Source organism: Lynx canadensis, chromosome D2 (assembly GCF_007474595.2).
Source record: "Lynx canadensis isolate LIC74 chromosome D2, mLynCan4.pri.v2, whole genome shotgun sequence".
Classification (NCBI taxonomy): domain Eukaryota; kingdom Metazoa; phylum Chordata; class Mammalia; order Carnivora; family Felidae; genus Lynx; species Lynx canadensis.
Window position 1 is genome coordinate 42281487 of NC_044313.2, and position 15201 is coordinate 42296687.

The 15201-nt window shown below is 36.6% G+C and overlaps 1 protein-coding gene across 1 annotated transcript in view; it reads right to left on the reverse strand.

Annotated features, from left to right (window-relative positions):
• The window catches only part of SHLD2 (shieldin complex subunit 2), an 84103-nt gene that overhangs the window by 15716 nt on the left and 53186 nt on the right, over positions 1 to 15201 (reverse strand). Inside the window, 6 exon segments of the mRNA XM_030333986.1 lie at positions 613 to 696; positions 699 to 719; positions 722 to 817; positions 7051 to 7185; positions 7348 to 7542; positions 13814 to 13921. Of these exon segments, the coding sequence (XP_030189846.1) occupies positions 613 to 696; positions 699 to 719; positions 722 to 817; positions 7051 to 7185; positions 7348 to 7542; positions 13814 to 13921 (639 nt within the window).

Below are 15201 nucleotides of genomic sequence, written 5' to 3' on the forward strand. Positions count from 1 at the left end.
TTATCTAGTTATTTTCACTATTTGACTCTCTTTATTCTGAAGTGTATAACATATTGAACCTAAAGCACATTCCTTTTACTACTGCACTCTAATTACTTTAATGGTATTAAGTTCATGGAAAGCGTGTATGTGAATAAAATCCATTTCCAAAGCCATTCTTTCATGTAGTGTTTCTGAGGATTAATTTTATACCCATATATGCACACACACATACAAACACGTGAGTTCAGAAAGTACATTATATTTTATTAAGCAGTAAGCAAATTGCGTGGATTCTATATCAATGCTAAATTTTAACAACCATGTATAGGTAGCAGCTTAGTAACTTGATAAAATGCTTATCTCAACAGTCACTCTGGTTAGGGTAATTTTTCTATTTCCGGTTTATTAAATGATGAATGGCTTGTATAAATATCCAAAAAATATTTTTAAGTAACTCTCTAATAATTACAACTTAACCTCAAAGGATTGTTAGGCAGAAAGCTCAGAAGATGCAAATATCTGGTTCGGTTATTTATGATGATCTGTATTTCACTTTTATGTTCAATTGTACATTTTTCCCCACAAATGGCAGCTTAAACTAGCAGTGTCTTACATATATAGAGATCTTACCTGAACGCTTATCCTCTAAGTGTGTTGCCAAATCTGACATCTTCACAAAGGAGGGCATGCTTTTTTGGAATTTTGCTTTAATTTAACCGCCCTTATATCATCATCAACAGGCACTCACAGGATGACCAAGATGTTGTATGCAATTCTAAGCTTTCTAGGATGTAATTGCGCTGAACAAAAAGATATTTAAATTCCCAAATATAATCTTAAACAAACAAACAAAAACAAAAAGTCACCAAAAAAGAAATAATCTAGGCTCAGAATCAAATTAAATAGATCAATCTGATTAAATCAGTTAAATGCAACATTTATCGCACTAAGGAATTTGGGTGTAAAGAGACAAAATGTGAACGATGTTTTAAGGCAATAGGATAAAGATGCTGGAGGATAATTTTAATAAAATGTTTTCTAAAGATTTCCTGGTCTCTTAAACAGTCATAATTTATCATAACCAACTGCTTTTCAGAGTAGCTATTTCCTGTTTTGGTATTTACAGGCAAAGATTTTTAAAAATAGTAAGGCATAGAAATGGACACATGTCTGCCATAAGTAATACCTCTCGTTGATTTTCCAACACCTTTGTTTTCTTATTTAGCTAATTTTTCCAGGACCAAAAAAAAAAAAAAAGCATTGAGAGACAATTGCATGTATTTTTAGCTCCGTCAGTAATAATCTGAATCCTTAAAACCAAGTAGCACAGAGCTCCTTTTCAAATAATCACATTCTATATTAATAAATTCAACTTTATAATAAAACAAAAAGATTTCTTAGCACTAAGTTTTCTAACAATAACAGCTATTTTTATAAAACAGTATTTTTAGTTTCCTTCAGGCAATAAATCTAATTCACACCCCTCCCCAACACTGCCTCCTTAGTTTTTTCCTTAGTTTCGTTTGGAAAATGGACAGTCTTAAAAACGGTAAATCTGTACAGACAGAGCATCGTTAGGAAGAGCTAAAGCATATATATTCCAAGTTGTTGCTTAAAAACAATAGCTATTTTTAAAATGGTTTGCTTGTCTTATTATAAAATACATGCTTAGAAATGAGAGAAGCTAAATAAGCAAATAAATAACACCTGTACCTCAACATCCCCAATCAACACAGTTAACACTTTTGTGGACATCCAGTTGTTTTCAATGTGATTTTTACTTAATATGTTAAATATATTTTGTATGTCCTTAAGTATTATTCTATATTAATTTTTTAATGTTTATTTACTTTTGAGAGAGAGAGAGAGACAGAGAGACAAGAGAGAGAGCAAGCAGGGGAGGGACAGAGACAGAAGGAGACACAGAATCCAAAGCAGGCTCCAGGATCGAGTTGTCAGCACAGAGCCCAATGCAGGGCTCGAACCCATGAACCACGAGATCATGACCTAAGCCAAAGTCGGATGCCCAACTGACTGAGCCACCCAGGCGTCCCATATTTTATATTATTTAAAATACTACATAATATGTCAATACTTTGGCACAGATATTCCAAAATCTTAAAAATTATTATAGCAATTCCCCATTAAAGCATGTTGGTTGTTTTTCAATTCTTTACTATTGTAACAATACTGTGATAAATATATTTTTAGCTACATCTCTATAGCCATGAGAAATTCCTAGAAGTATAATCATTAGGCGAAAGGTATTCCAAATTCTGAGATTTTCAAACACATTATCAGTTGTCCTCAAGAAAGGTTTTGCCAATTTACATTTCCAATAGTTTATGAGAGTAGCTGTTCCTCCACATATCTCTATCAATTTCTCAGGAGAAAAATCACGGGCTGTCATTATTTTATTTGTGTGCCTTCAATTACTAGTAAGTAAATTTTTTTCATACATTCATTGGCCATTTTTATTTCTTCTTTGGGGACTTTCTGTTCATATCTCTTGCCCATTATCCTTACAGATATTTGTCTTTTGCTTATTGCATTATTTCTGACAAAATGCAATATTTTTTCTGGTTTTCACTTCCTTTTTAACTTGGTATATGGTGATTTTTATGTACGGTTCTTGTTGCTGCATTTTTTAACCTTCTAATCTTTTTTTTTTTTTTTAACGTTTATTTATTTCTGAGACAGAGAGAGACAGAGCATGAATGGGGGAGGGGTCAATGAGAGGGAGACACAGAATCCAAAGCAGGCTCCAGGCTCTGAGCTGTCAGCACAGAGCCCGACGCGGGGGCTCGAAACTCACGGACCATGAGATCATGACCTGAGCCGAAGTCGGACGCTTAACCGCCTGAGCCATCCAGGCGCCCCATAGTGTTATTTATTTTGAGAGAGAGAGACAGAGCATGAGTATGGAGGGGCAAAGAGAGGGAGACACAGAATCCGAAGCAGACTCCAGGCTCTGAGCTGTCGCACAGAGCCCGACGCGGGGCTCGAACTCAACGGACCGCAAGATCATGACCTGAGCCGAAGTCAGCCGCTTAACCAACTGAGCCACCCAGGCGCCCCTAACCTTCTACTCTTTAGATACCAAATAAGTTTGCTTATATTTTCTTCTACTACTCACGGTTTCTTTTTTTAAAGATATTTGAAACTTTAATGCATCTGGAATTTATTTTGGCACAAATATGAAGTATAAACTTATTCTCCTTTTTCTCAATTGTTAGCTCGATATTTCAACATTACTGCTCTTTTCCAAAAGGAAAAAGTTTCCTTTATTCTTAATTATAATAAAATATATTACTATAAAATATTGATATAATAAACGAAAAGAGCAGTAATAGATAAGATTGGCCAATGTTTTCATATAGTAGATAATGGGTACTGTAGCTCATTATTATTTTGTATATATTAAGTTTGAAGTTTTTACTAAAGGTTTAAAAATAAATGTGGATTCAACACATCATATAATTCAAACTAGAGGCATAAAGAAAAAAAAACACCTATAGCATTTTAGTATCTCCAATTCTTAGTATTTAGTATCTCCAATTCTTTTAATGTATACACATACTTACATACCCGCTTTATTAAAATGGGATCTACTGTACTAGAAATATATAATGTACTTATTTTTTTCCTGTTTCCATGTTTTTAATTGCCATTATTGCACCAATACGGCATATGCTTTATACACATATATATTTCATTTTCAATTTTATCATGTACTGTTTAAACTAATATAACATCATTTCCATCTCTCCAGGCTAATGAACATACATATCTTTGGTAGTGAATACCTTTCTGTGTCCACCCAGACCACAAATGACCTTCTCAACTGCTCCTTCACCCTCTGAAATAAGCTCAGGCATTCCTATTGTACTTTCCCACCCTGTCCCTGAGGCCACAGTTGATTGAATAGAATTTAATCCGGGCAATCAGATTTTCCGTGCTAGGAATTTGGAAATGGCACCTGGTCTAGGTTAAAAGGAAAAGTAAGAGCAGGAGCTACAGAGTAACCTCTTCTGCTGCCTTCCCTATGGTTGAAAAGCAGAGGAAGTCTGCAAGGAGTGAATAAAGCAGACAGACAGAGAAGCTGCCTGGTACCCACAAGCTTTTCAGCTCCCAGTCCCAAGAACCCCGACCCATCAGCGCTCTTGCTCTCTGCACACCCTGAGACATTCATTCCTGTTACTTCAGATACATCCCCTGAATTGCTGAAATTATCCCAGAGAAAGGTCCAGTTTCTAACTACAAGCCTCTGTGCCCAAGTTTAAATGTAATTTCTTAATACATTCATGGATTGCAAAACCTCTGTGCACAGACATTTTCAAATGTGTGGGTTTTTTTTTCTTATCATTTGAATGAAGTTAATTCCTCCTCAACATGAGTCTCGTACTTCTTAAAGACTGGGAATTTTGACTGGTTGCTTAATCTGTATTTTATTCTTAATTCATTTATCATAAGAAAACAGGGGGCACGAGGGTGGCTCAGTCGGTTAAACGTCTGACTTCAGCTCAGGTCATGATCTGGCGGTTTGTAGGTTCGGCCCCACGTCTGGGCTCTGTGCTGACAGCTCAGAGCCTGGAGCCTGCTTTGGATTCTGTGTCTCCCTCCTCTCTCTGTCCCTCCCCGCTCACACTTTGTCTCTCTCTCTCTCTCTCTCTCTCTCTCTCTCTCTCTCTCTCTCTCTCAAAAATAAATAAACATTAAAAAAAGAAGAAAATATCTATGAGGCAGGCACAGTGCTGTGTAATGAGCATACAGTGGTGAACAAGCATGGCAGGATGCTTGTATTCATAGAAATTTTAATCTATGGAGAAAATCAGTTTTCAAGCAAGCAAATAAGCTGGATAATCCTGATTGTGTTCAGTGGCACAAATGGCCTTCAAAGAGTTGATCTGATAGAGAGTGGTTATGCATATGTGTGTGAGGCCCCTCTGAGAATATGAAATTGGGGCTGAGAAATGAAGGAGCATCCACGCAGGGAGCTTCAGGGGAAAGCACTCTGGACAAAGGAAACATGTAAATTCAGGATCCAAGCCAGGAAAAAGATCAGCAAGTTCAAGTAACAGAGAGGAGTCCTGTGCAGGTTGGACTAGTTAGTCTGAGGGAGACTGGTATTTGAGACAATTTGTAATACATTTTTATATTGAATCAGAATTAAGGATGTGAATAGATTTCAAACTTCCATGCAGACCCTAACTATGATTTTGCACTGAAGTATAATCACAAATGTTGGGATCATTTGCATTACTCTGCCTATTTAGTAATATCACAAGAGTGATTTACTATAATTTGTTAACATTTTTAAGTATTAGATTCTATTAAATACTTTCAGGTGAATATTGCATAGAGTAAGGCATTCACTTCTGAATAAGCTTATTTTATGTACCCCACTTATCCCTAAGAAGTCCACACTCATTAGGACCTAGACTGTGATCAACACTTGCTACATATGAGGCATCCTAAATTCCCATGCATATTTCAAAAGAATGTGAATTTGGGATTTCTTCTTATTCTTCCCCCAAAACATCACCTCTGTGATCTCCAGTATCAGTAACAACTACCTGACGGTCATTTCTGATTATATCACCTACATGTGAGTTTGTTACCTCAGGAACAAGGTAAAACCAGTGCCAGTGTGGAGGTTAATATAGAGAATGCCTCAAGAAGTCCTAAATGAATACATAAAATGCTAACAATTTCTGAAGGGAGAATCACTTACTTAGATGATCCTTCAAAATTGGTATTATCCTATTTTAAAAAGAATAATCTTGAGGTATTGAGGTGGATATCATAACTTAAAAGTGATGGTAATGAATAAAGTATGCTAAATGAATGAATGAACAAAGAACAACGGTATCTTAATTCCTGGACTCACAAATTTTCAATATTAACCTAAATACCATAGAATTATCTAGAGACAACTGGAATGTCTCTTCTATTAACCAAAGAACTACTACTTTTCAAAGAATATCCACATTAAGCACAGAGCAGTGTGCTTGGCTACAGCTCCATTATCAATGGAATAACACCTCTGACCTACATTTTGTCCCGCATGCACTAGACTCATGTTCCCAGCTCTGACATAATGGTCAATAATGATGGCTGGTCTACCACTGACACGTGTTTGTCGGATTTCTCAACTGAACAAATATTTGTTGCTGTTTGATCCTAACATGAAAGTCAAAAGTCAGACTTATCTCAAATCTTGGTTATGGGCTATTAATGATTAAAAGAGAGAATGTGACAGATCATATCCTTAGATAATTATTTTGTAGGTAGAAGTTTGGGAAGAGGCATTAACTCTTTGGGGTAAAAAAAAAAAAAAGTCACACACCTAATCAATCTGTAGATTAATTTAGCAGGATAAAATGACTGGTAAGCCACTAATTAAACTATCTCTGACTGTTACAACTAAAGAATCTCACAATATCAAAATGAAGATACATCATTTTCTTGAAACATCAATTCCATTTAATTAAATACATCATAAATTATTATTAAGTCCTGCTTTAAAGAAAACGGAATCGTGGGTCATATTTTAAACACGAACATTCTATGGATGGCTAATAGTCCGCGCTTTTAGAACAACTGGTATAAAAGCCTGGAATGCACTCATTTATTAAACAGTAACATTGAGACTTGAAAGGGTTAATGCAGCTCCCCTAACATCTGCCTTATAACCAGGGAGAAGTTTATTTATCAGGGTACTTTGGCTGAATAAAAACTGTAGAAGCTTCTCCAGAATTCAATTTTAAAGAACATTTCCTGAAGGAGATAAGACCCTCGCTAAAAAGGTAAAGTAGTATACCTGGGAATAAGTAGAAGCTTTTATTCTACCACCATTAATTATAGAGGACTTTTCAGATCACTAAACTGCTTACAGGAGGTATAAAATTATAACAGAAGAAATCTCAAGAAGAATAGTCAATTATGACCACCTACTATTTCAAACACAGACCTTCTTAATCTCTTAAGAAGTTCCTCATCTGAAGCTCATAAGCATTAATCATTTACCTAACTATAAATAAATTAAATGTTTTTTGGTGTATTTACCTTTTTTCCTTTGAAGTTGAGGGTACCAGGCTGCTCCAGGACCCCATAATACAAGCACATAATGTTGACCTTGGACCTGTTCCACTGTTAACATAACTTTCCTTTGCTTCTGTCCTCTATAGCTGTATAATGCCTCTGGAAAAGAAATATTTTAGTTGGCATTACTCTCTCACAGGTGACACCATACTCTAATGTCCCGTGATAAATACAACCGTGATACCCAAATGATATCCTAAGAAAGTCTTGTATCTTAATTATTTTATAACCTAAAATTGAGAAGGAGCCCCCAGTGTTTACCTGTCAGTATAGTGATATCAACAACCCTCAGCACCGCATGGACTAACATGTCCGGCTGCAGCTCCTCCAATTCTACAAATTCTATACTGCTCACTCTCTGAGGCTGCCTCTGAGGAAGATCTCGGAGATAGGAATGTTTTGAAGACACGTATGCCAGTAAGTCTTGAAGTACAGCATCACTGACTATCTTGGAATCTAAGAAAGAAAAACACACACATGCAGAAAAGATGGCAAAATTACATTTTCTTGAAAACACAGTATTTTCTTAGAAATGCATTTTATCTTGTAAAGTGTGATTAAGTGTAAAAACCACACTTTCATTTCTACAAATATGTAACTTATTCTTAAATGTTTAGATGCAAAACATAAGCCTGATTATTTTTAACCAACGGAATTAGAATTATTTACTATCTCCAGAAATAACTTGCCCTGTTCCCTTCTCGGTTCCATTTTTCTACCAATTAACTAAGACCAGTATTTCTTTTTTTTTTTTTTTTTTTACTCCTCCATTACCCTCTTATACCCAATCGGTCCCCTAATCCCTGCAGTCTGATTGGCTCACACCTTCCACGACCATCCCAACCACTGCTATTCTTCCTCAAGGCTCTTACATTTCTCACGTGAAATGCTCTTAAGGGTCACCTACCTGACCCTCCCTGAACATGTCTTCCTTTTCCCCACTTCTATGCCTCTGTCCTTACGACTGTCCCTGGCTACAATGCTGCCATCCTCTCAACCTATCCAAATACTACACAGAATACACTATGGAGAGGCTCTCAGTGACTTCTTCCCCTGAACTTAGAGGGTTTTTATCTCCAGCTCCCGTGTGGCATGTGAGCATGTGCTACACTGGCATATTCCCTTGATTATTAGAACAGTAATTTAGTTCTTTGGTCATTATGCCATTTACATGTTTTTCTCCTATGTTTAAATTATTTGTCTCAATTTTTCTCATTTTTTGAGATACATTTACATATAATAAAATGCACACATTGATAAGTTTGCTGATTAAAATTTAATTTCCTTGAAGGAAAGGGAGGTGTATTTGATATATGGTGGATTGTTGATCAAAATACAATCTTAGGGGGCGCCTGGGTGGCGCAGTCGGTTAAGCGTCCGACTTCAGCCAGGTCACGATCTCGCGGTCCGTGAGTTCGAGCCCCGCATCAGGCTCTGGGCTGATGGCTCAGAGCCTGGAGCCCGTTTCCGATTCCTGTCTCCCCTCTCTCTCTGCCCCCTCCCCCGTTCATACTCTGTCTCTCTCTGTCCCAAAAAAAATAAATAAACGTTGAAAAAAAAATACAATTCTTAGCAAAAGGCACTTACGTAACTTTTTTAGAAGGTTGGGTCTATTTGCCGATTTCAGTAGAAAAAAAAAAAACAAGTAATTCTTCTTTCCTTCTCCCTTTAACACCCTCCTCCTAATGTATTTCTTATGCCACACGAAAGCCTCATTATTCATTCACTCATCAGAAGACCATCCACTGTGTGCCAGGCATCATGCCAGGTTCTAGGGATACAAGATATACCTTGTCTGTATACCTGCCATTATACCTGCACAGAAGAATTATCAACCTAGAGACAGTCAGTAACAAACACAGGGCTTAGGAATATAAGAGATACATGGAAGCATTCTAACAACACACAAAATCAACTGCCCAGGCAAGTGGGAAAGAGGCTTTATTGAAGAAATATTTGAGCTGGGTTTTGGAAAAATGTCTGGAGTTTTCTAGGTAATAATTGGAGAAGGGGGTATATCTCCAGGTAAAGAGAAAGAGGTCTGTATTCCTTATGTATTATAGATGCCTCTGGCAGTCTGATGAAGTATAAATCCATTATCAGAATAATATTTTATAATAGCCTTATTGAGATATAACTCACATGCATAAAATTATCTTTATCAGAATAGTATTTTATAACAGCCTTGTTGAGATATAATTCACGTGCATAAAATTCACCTTTTAAAGTGTATAAGTTCAGGGCACCTGGCTGACTCAGTCAGTAGAACATTCAACTCTAAACCTCAGGTCGTGAGTTCAAACCCCATGTTGGGTGTGTGAAGTCTACTCAAAAATAAAATTTTAAAAATGAAATGAAATGAAATTGAAATGAAATGAAAAGAAGAAAAGAAAGAAAGAAAAAAGAAAAAGAGAAAAGAAAAGAAAAGAAAAGAAAAGAAAAAATAATGGGGCACCTGGGTGGCTCAGTCAGTTAAGCATCCTACTTCAGCTCAGCTCATGATTTCACGGTTCATGGGTTCAAGCCCCAAATAGGGCTCTGTGCTGACAGCTCAGAGAATGATTCTGTCTCCCTCTCTGCCCCTCCCCACTCATGCTCTGTCTCTATCTCAAAACTGAATAAAAGTTAAAAAGAATTTTTTTTTAAGGGGCACCTGGATGGCTCAGTCAGTTAAATACCTGACTTCGGTTCAGGTCACGATCTCACAGTTCATGGGTCCAAGCCCCTTGTCGGGCTCTGTGCTGACAGCTCAGAGCCTGGAGGCTGCTTCAGATTCTGTGTCTCCCTCTCTCTCTGCCCTTCCCCCGTTCATGCTCACTCTCTCTCTCTCTCTCTCTCAAAATAAATAAATATATTTTTTAAAATTTTAATTTTTAAATAAAATATAATAATAAAAATAATTTAGTTATGCATAGTATTCCACTGTGGAAATGTAACACAATTTAATCAACCATTCTGCTATGTACAGGCATTCCAATTTTTCCCTCTTGCAATTACAAATACTGCCTCGTGTTGTTATAATCGTATCTTTAGGACAGATTCCTACAAGTAGGCTTGCTGGGTTGAAAGCTGAGTACATACGTACTTTGTAATTTTGTATCACCAAATATCTCTCCAGAAACTGCAGCAATTCTCATTGCCTCCAGCAATGTGTCAGAGGGCCTGTTTTCCCACAGCTTCATCAACAGCATGTGTTATCATATTTTTAAATTTTTGCCAATCTGATAGTAAGAAATAAAATTTCTGTGTAGTTTTAATTTGAATGACTCAGGTCTTTTTCCCATTTTCCTATCAGGTCCTTTGTCACTCAATTTGTAAGAGTTCTCCCTATACTAGGAATATTAGCCTTTCTTCTACGTGTATGTTGCAAATATTCTCTCCAAGTCTGCCGATTGTCCTTTGGCTTTGTTAATGGTGCTTCTGGGCATGCAAAATTTTATTTTTCTACAGTCAAATTTATCTGTCTTTTTTTTCTTTAACTGCTTCCGAATTCTGAGAAATAATAAGAAAGTGTTCCCTACATCAAGATGATAGAGAAATTCATCCATGTTTCCTTCTAGTAACTGAATGGTTATATTTTTTATATTTAGATTTTTAATCCATTTGGAGTTTATTCTTCTATTTTGTGTGAGATACTGTTCTAATTTTGTCTTTTTTCGAAATGGCTACCCAGTTGCCTCACCACCATTTATTAAAAAGTTTACCTTTACCTCAGTGATCTCAGATAACATCTTTGTCATATACTAAATTATATGTATACAGGTCTAATTCTGATCTTCCTGTTCTATTCCACGGGTCGATTTGTCTATTTATGTACCAGTATCACACTGTTTTAATTATAGAGCTTTACAGTTTAATGCCTGTCTCGTAAGCATGGTCCCTTGTGCTTTTTCTTTTTGAATGTTTTCCTGGATATTCCTGCATGTTTGTTTTTCCATATGAAGGTTAGTATCAAGTTGTATATGCCATAGCATGGCTTCCCAATATTGTTATTGAGACGGCCCTGAATTTATAAATTCACTTATGGAGACCGGATACCATTATAATGTTGAGTCACCTTATTCAGGAACAGGGAATGTTGTGCTTCCATTTCTTCTTGTCTTTCTTTCTTTCCAGAGTGTTTAAATTTTTTTCCTTATATAGGCTTTGAAAATTTCTTGTTAAATGTATTCCGAAGTATCTTCTTTATTGCTTTCACCAATGACTTTTGCCCTACCATCATGTCCTCTGTTCAGTGTTTGTGTATGGAAGGCTAGTGACGGTTTCAACATTAATTTTAGTATCCTGTTGCACCACTGAATTCCTTTATCGTTTGAATTGATTCTTTGGTTCCCTGGAGTGTTTCTGATATGTTATCAAAAGCATTTGCACGTATAGTTTTTACTCTTCTTCACCCATCCAGATACCTCTGCTTGTCTACTTGTATTGGTTGATAACTCCAGTATCATGATAACGAGCAGCAGAAATAGTGTACATCCTTACCTTGTTCCGGATTTTAGTGGAAATGCCTCTAGTGTTTCTCCATTAAATAAGATACTGGCATTAGAACTAAATACATCCGTTTTAGTGACACAGTATCAACTGTATTGTAACTGTTACCACTGTATTGATATTATATTTATTGATCCTGAAGGAGAAAGTATCCCTCAACTACATTTCCTGGAGAGCTTCTTATGATAAAGGGGTGCTCAATTTTGTCAATATTTATGGTAATCATACAATTTTTCTTTCCATTTATTAATATGGTATATGATAGTCATAGATCTTCTAATATTGAAACACATCTTTCCATTTCTGGAAAAAATCTCACTTGGTCATTATTTCTTTAAGGTAGTGTTAGATTTGGTTTACTAATATTTTGTTTAGACTTTGTATGCGTGTACAATACTAGTCTGTATTCTTATTTGTAATGTCTTTCTTTGGTTTAGGTGTCAGTGTCTTACTTTATAAAAGGAATTAGGAAGTTTCCTTCTTCAATATTCTAGAAGAATTTTCAGAGCACTGGAACTATCTGGTCTCTTGGTAGAATTCTCCTGTGAAATGATGTGAGCTTGGCAACATTTTTGTATAATTTTTAAACTAATTTTGAATAATTTTCTCTATTTCTTCTATAGAACTGGTCTGTCTAAGCTATATCTCAAATCCATCCATTTCTCATTATCTCTGCTAGCCACCCATTATCTCTCAACCTCGACTACTGCAGTAACTTCCTAACTCCCTAATTCAGCTCCATGAGCAGCCCTTCGCAGCCAGATCTACGGTATTCCCATCTCTGCCCTTTGTTAGTTTCCGTCATAGCATTCATGATCACCCTCATGTCTGTAGGTTCTTCCTTATCGGCCCGCCACAAGGGACATCGGCGCCACGAAGGCTGGCACCAGGGGGACACTGTTCACCACTGTACCCCCAGTGCACAGTGCCTCAAACAACGTCAACACTTCATACATATAAACCGGGTAGGTGAAGAACTCAACTTTAGTTATTTTATGAGATCATGTCAGTGCTGATTTTCTGCTGACTAGTTTCCCTCGGAAACAGGGAAATCTTAACCCTTTCCAAACACCTTTGTTATTGTTCTAACTGTTGTTACTCTCTTCTACTTACCCTGCCTTCCTTTGAGAATACTTATTATTCATGGGTTGGAATATGCTGTACCTTCCATACATGCCACACAACTTTCTTGTTATTCTAATTAATCTCTTGTAAAATCAGTGTATTCTTATGTACTCATGGCTATCTTTCTATGACACTGTTTCAGTATTCCATCAAATACATTTTGCTTACTATTTCTCCCATTAATATTTCTGTATTGTTGGTTCAATATATTACATGCAGGTTCAATACCTCATGGTTCAATATATTACATGCAGGTTCAATACCTCACATTTAATCTTCACAGCAACCCTATAAGCTACGTATGTATTTTAATTTCCATTTCACAGATGAGGAAACAAGGGTACAACGAGGTTAAGTAACTTGCCGGAAGACACAGACTGCAAGTGGTAGGGCCAGGATTCAAATCTTGCTCTGACTCCAGAGACTATAACTACCAGTTTATACTGTCTCCCTTACTTTGTTTTCTTTTTTTTTTTTTTTTTTTTTTTTTTTTTATTTATTTCTTGGAGAAAAAGACAGCTTCTGGGCTCTTCAGTGCTGATTTTAAAGAAGAGAAAATGGATGTCAGAGAAGGAAGGTAGTCTTTCCTTGCAGTGCTGGACTGAAGAACAAGGATTCAAACCACAACTGTCTGACTGGGAGGCCCAGGCTTTTCTCACGACCTCAAGGGTTCCTAACCAGAGGCTGGGGAACCCCACAGAGAACTTTAGCCTGGCAACAGAGAACTTTAGAGGTCCAGGGAACCATTTGGAGTTATGTGCAAAATTCTGTGTCTATCTACCTAAGTCTATTTTTCTGGAGAAAGGGCACATAGCTTCTCTAAGAGAGCTAGGACTCCCTAAAAGGTTAAGAACTACCACTATGTGGACATTCTAAGAAAAGTAAGAAAATGGAAACTGAACCCCAATATTTCTTAAAACAAATATGATTTACAACGTACAAGTTTATTTTTATAAATTCTATTTTCAGTCTTACTAAAGAAAATAAACCAATACTGTCCAGCTAACCCGTTTAGAAAACATTTTGTAAAATTACTATTTTAACTTTTTTTTCTAATATGTATATATACTTTTGAATACTAAGAAATGATTACATTTAAAACGTGTCTTACATTCTTCAGACTGGACAGACGGATAACTCCCAAGATTTAATAACTGACTGGTAAAAGTTGATTGTAGTACTGTCTCACCAACCCAATGATCTTCATGAACAGTAACATCTAGACAGGGGGAAACAAAAGTTCTGATCATGTCATAAATTCCTTCACACTGCGGTTAACTTGCCAATCATAGCAAAATATTATTAACATCTCTCACAGGCCAGGCAACTAAAGTTCAAGTGGGTTAAATCATCTGCCTAAAGCCACAAAATGATAAAATAGCAACAACAGAATTACTTCTGTATATTCGAACACTATCAATATGGAAGCTCACTGCTCCACAAAGAATGGTTTAATGGCTTTTGTTCATGTAAAAAAAAAAATGTTATAGTGTCTATTTTGAGAAATTAAAAGGAAATCATTTAGGGGCAGGAAGCAAAGTAATGGTTCCAAAACAGTAGTGTCTAACAGAGTAAATAATATTAGTATGCATTTACCCCTTCTGCCACAAACACATATGAATATATGACATCCTTAAAGGACTTGGATTATTTTCCCCTCAATAGCATGGTAATCTTCATCTACAGATGTTAAAAGTGAAAGATTTTGGAGGTAAGGAACACTTTCCAATAGGAAAAAGAGAGCTCTATGATCTAAGATGGATACAGAAGAATCATAAAGTGGAACTAAATATACAAACAGGTAGAAACAATTTCAAGTAGAGCAAAACTGTAATTTAGAAACAGAGACATATCAATCTCTGGAAGAATATAAACAATGCATAAAAGAATATAAACAGTGCATAAAATGCTAGAGGTATAAAGATATCCTAATAGTAGCCAATTTTTGAGATAATAAGGAAGAAAAACAAGGATGCACACATTCCAAGTAGTCACTTCCAAATTTACACCCAGACCCTTTCCCCAGCTTCAAACCCACTTACCCATTTATCCACAACTGCCTCACAGACATTCCTGACTGGATATTCTATTGGCTCTCCAAATTCAAAAATTGCTCAAACCTGCTTTTCTTCTCACATTACCCATCTCATTTGTTGGCACTGTGGAGCTAGCCAGGTTAATTAAAATGTGAAGTCATCCTGACCGTCTACCTCTCCCTCCCCACCTTCTGTCTCCAAACCCCCACCTGTTGAACACTGCCCCGTGAGTCTCCCCTCCAGCCCTTGACAGCACTGTTTTATATCATGCATTCCTTTCTCTCCTGGTAGGTCCCCTTCCCACCTCCAATCCATGTCCCCCAGGGCCAATGAGTAATTTTTCACGAACATTAATGTGATCCATTAACTAGTTTAAAAAACACTCAGCTCCCCTCTGCCTGGTCAGAAATAGCTAGGACAGCATTTTAGACTCTTCATAATCTGACCATCAGGATGCCTGCTC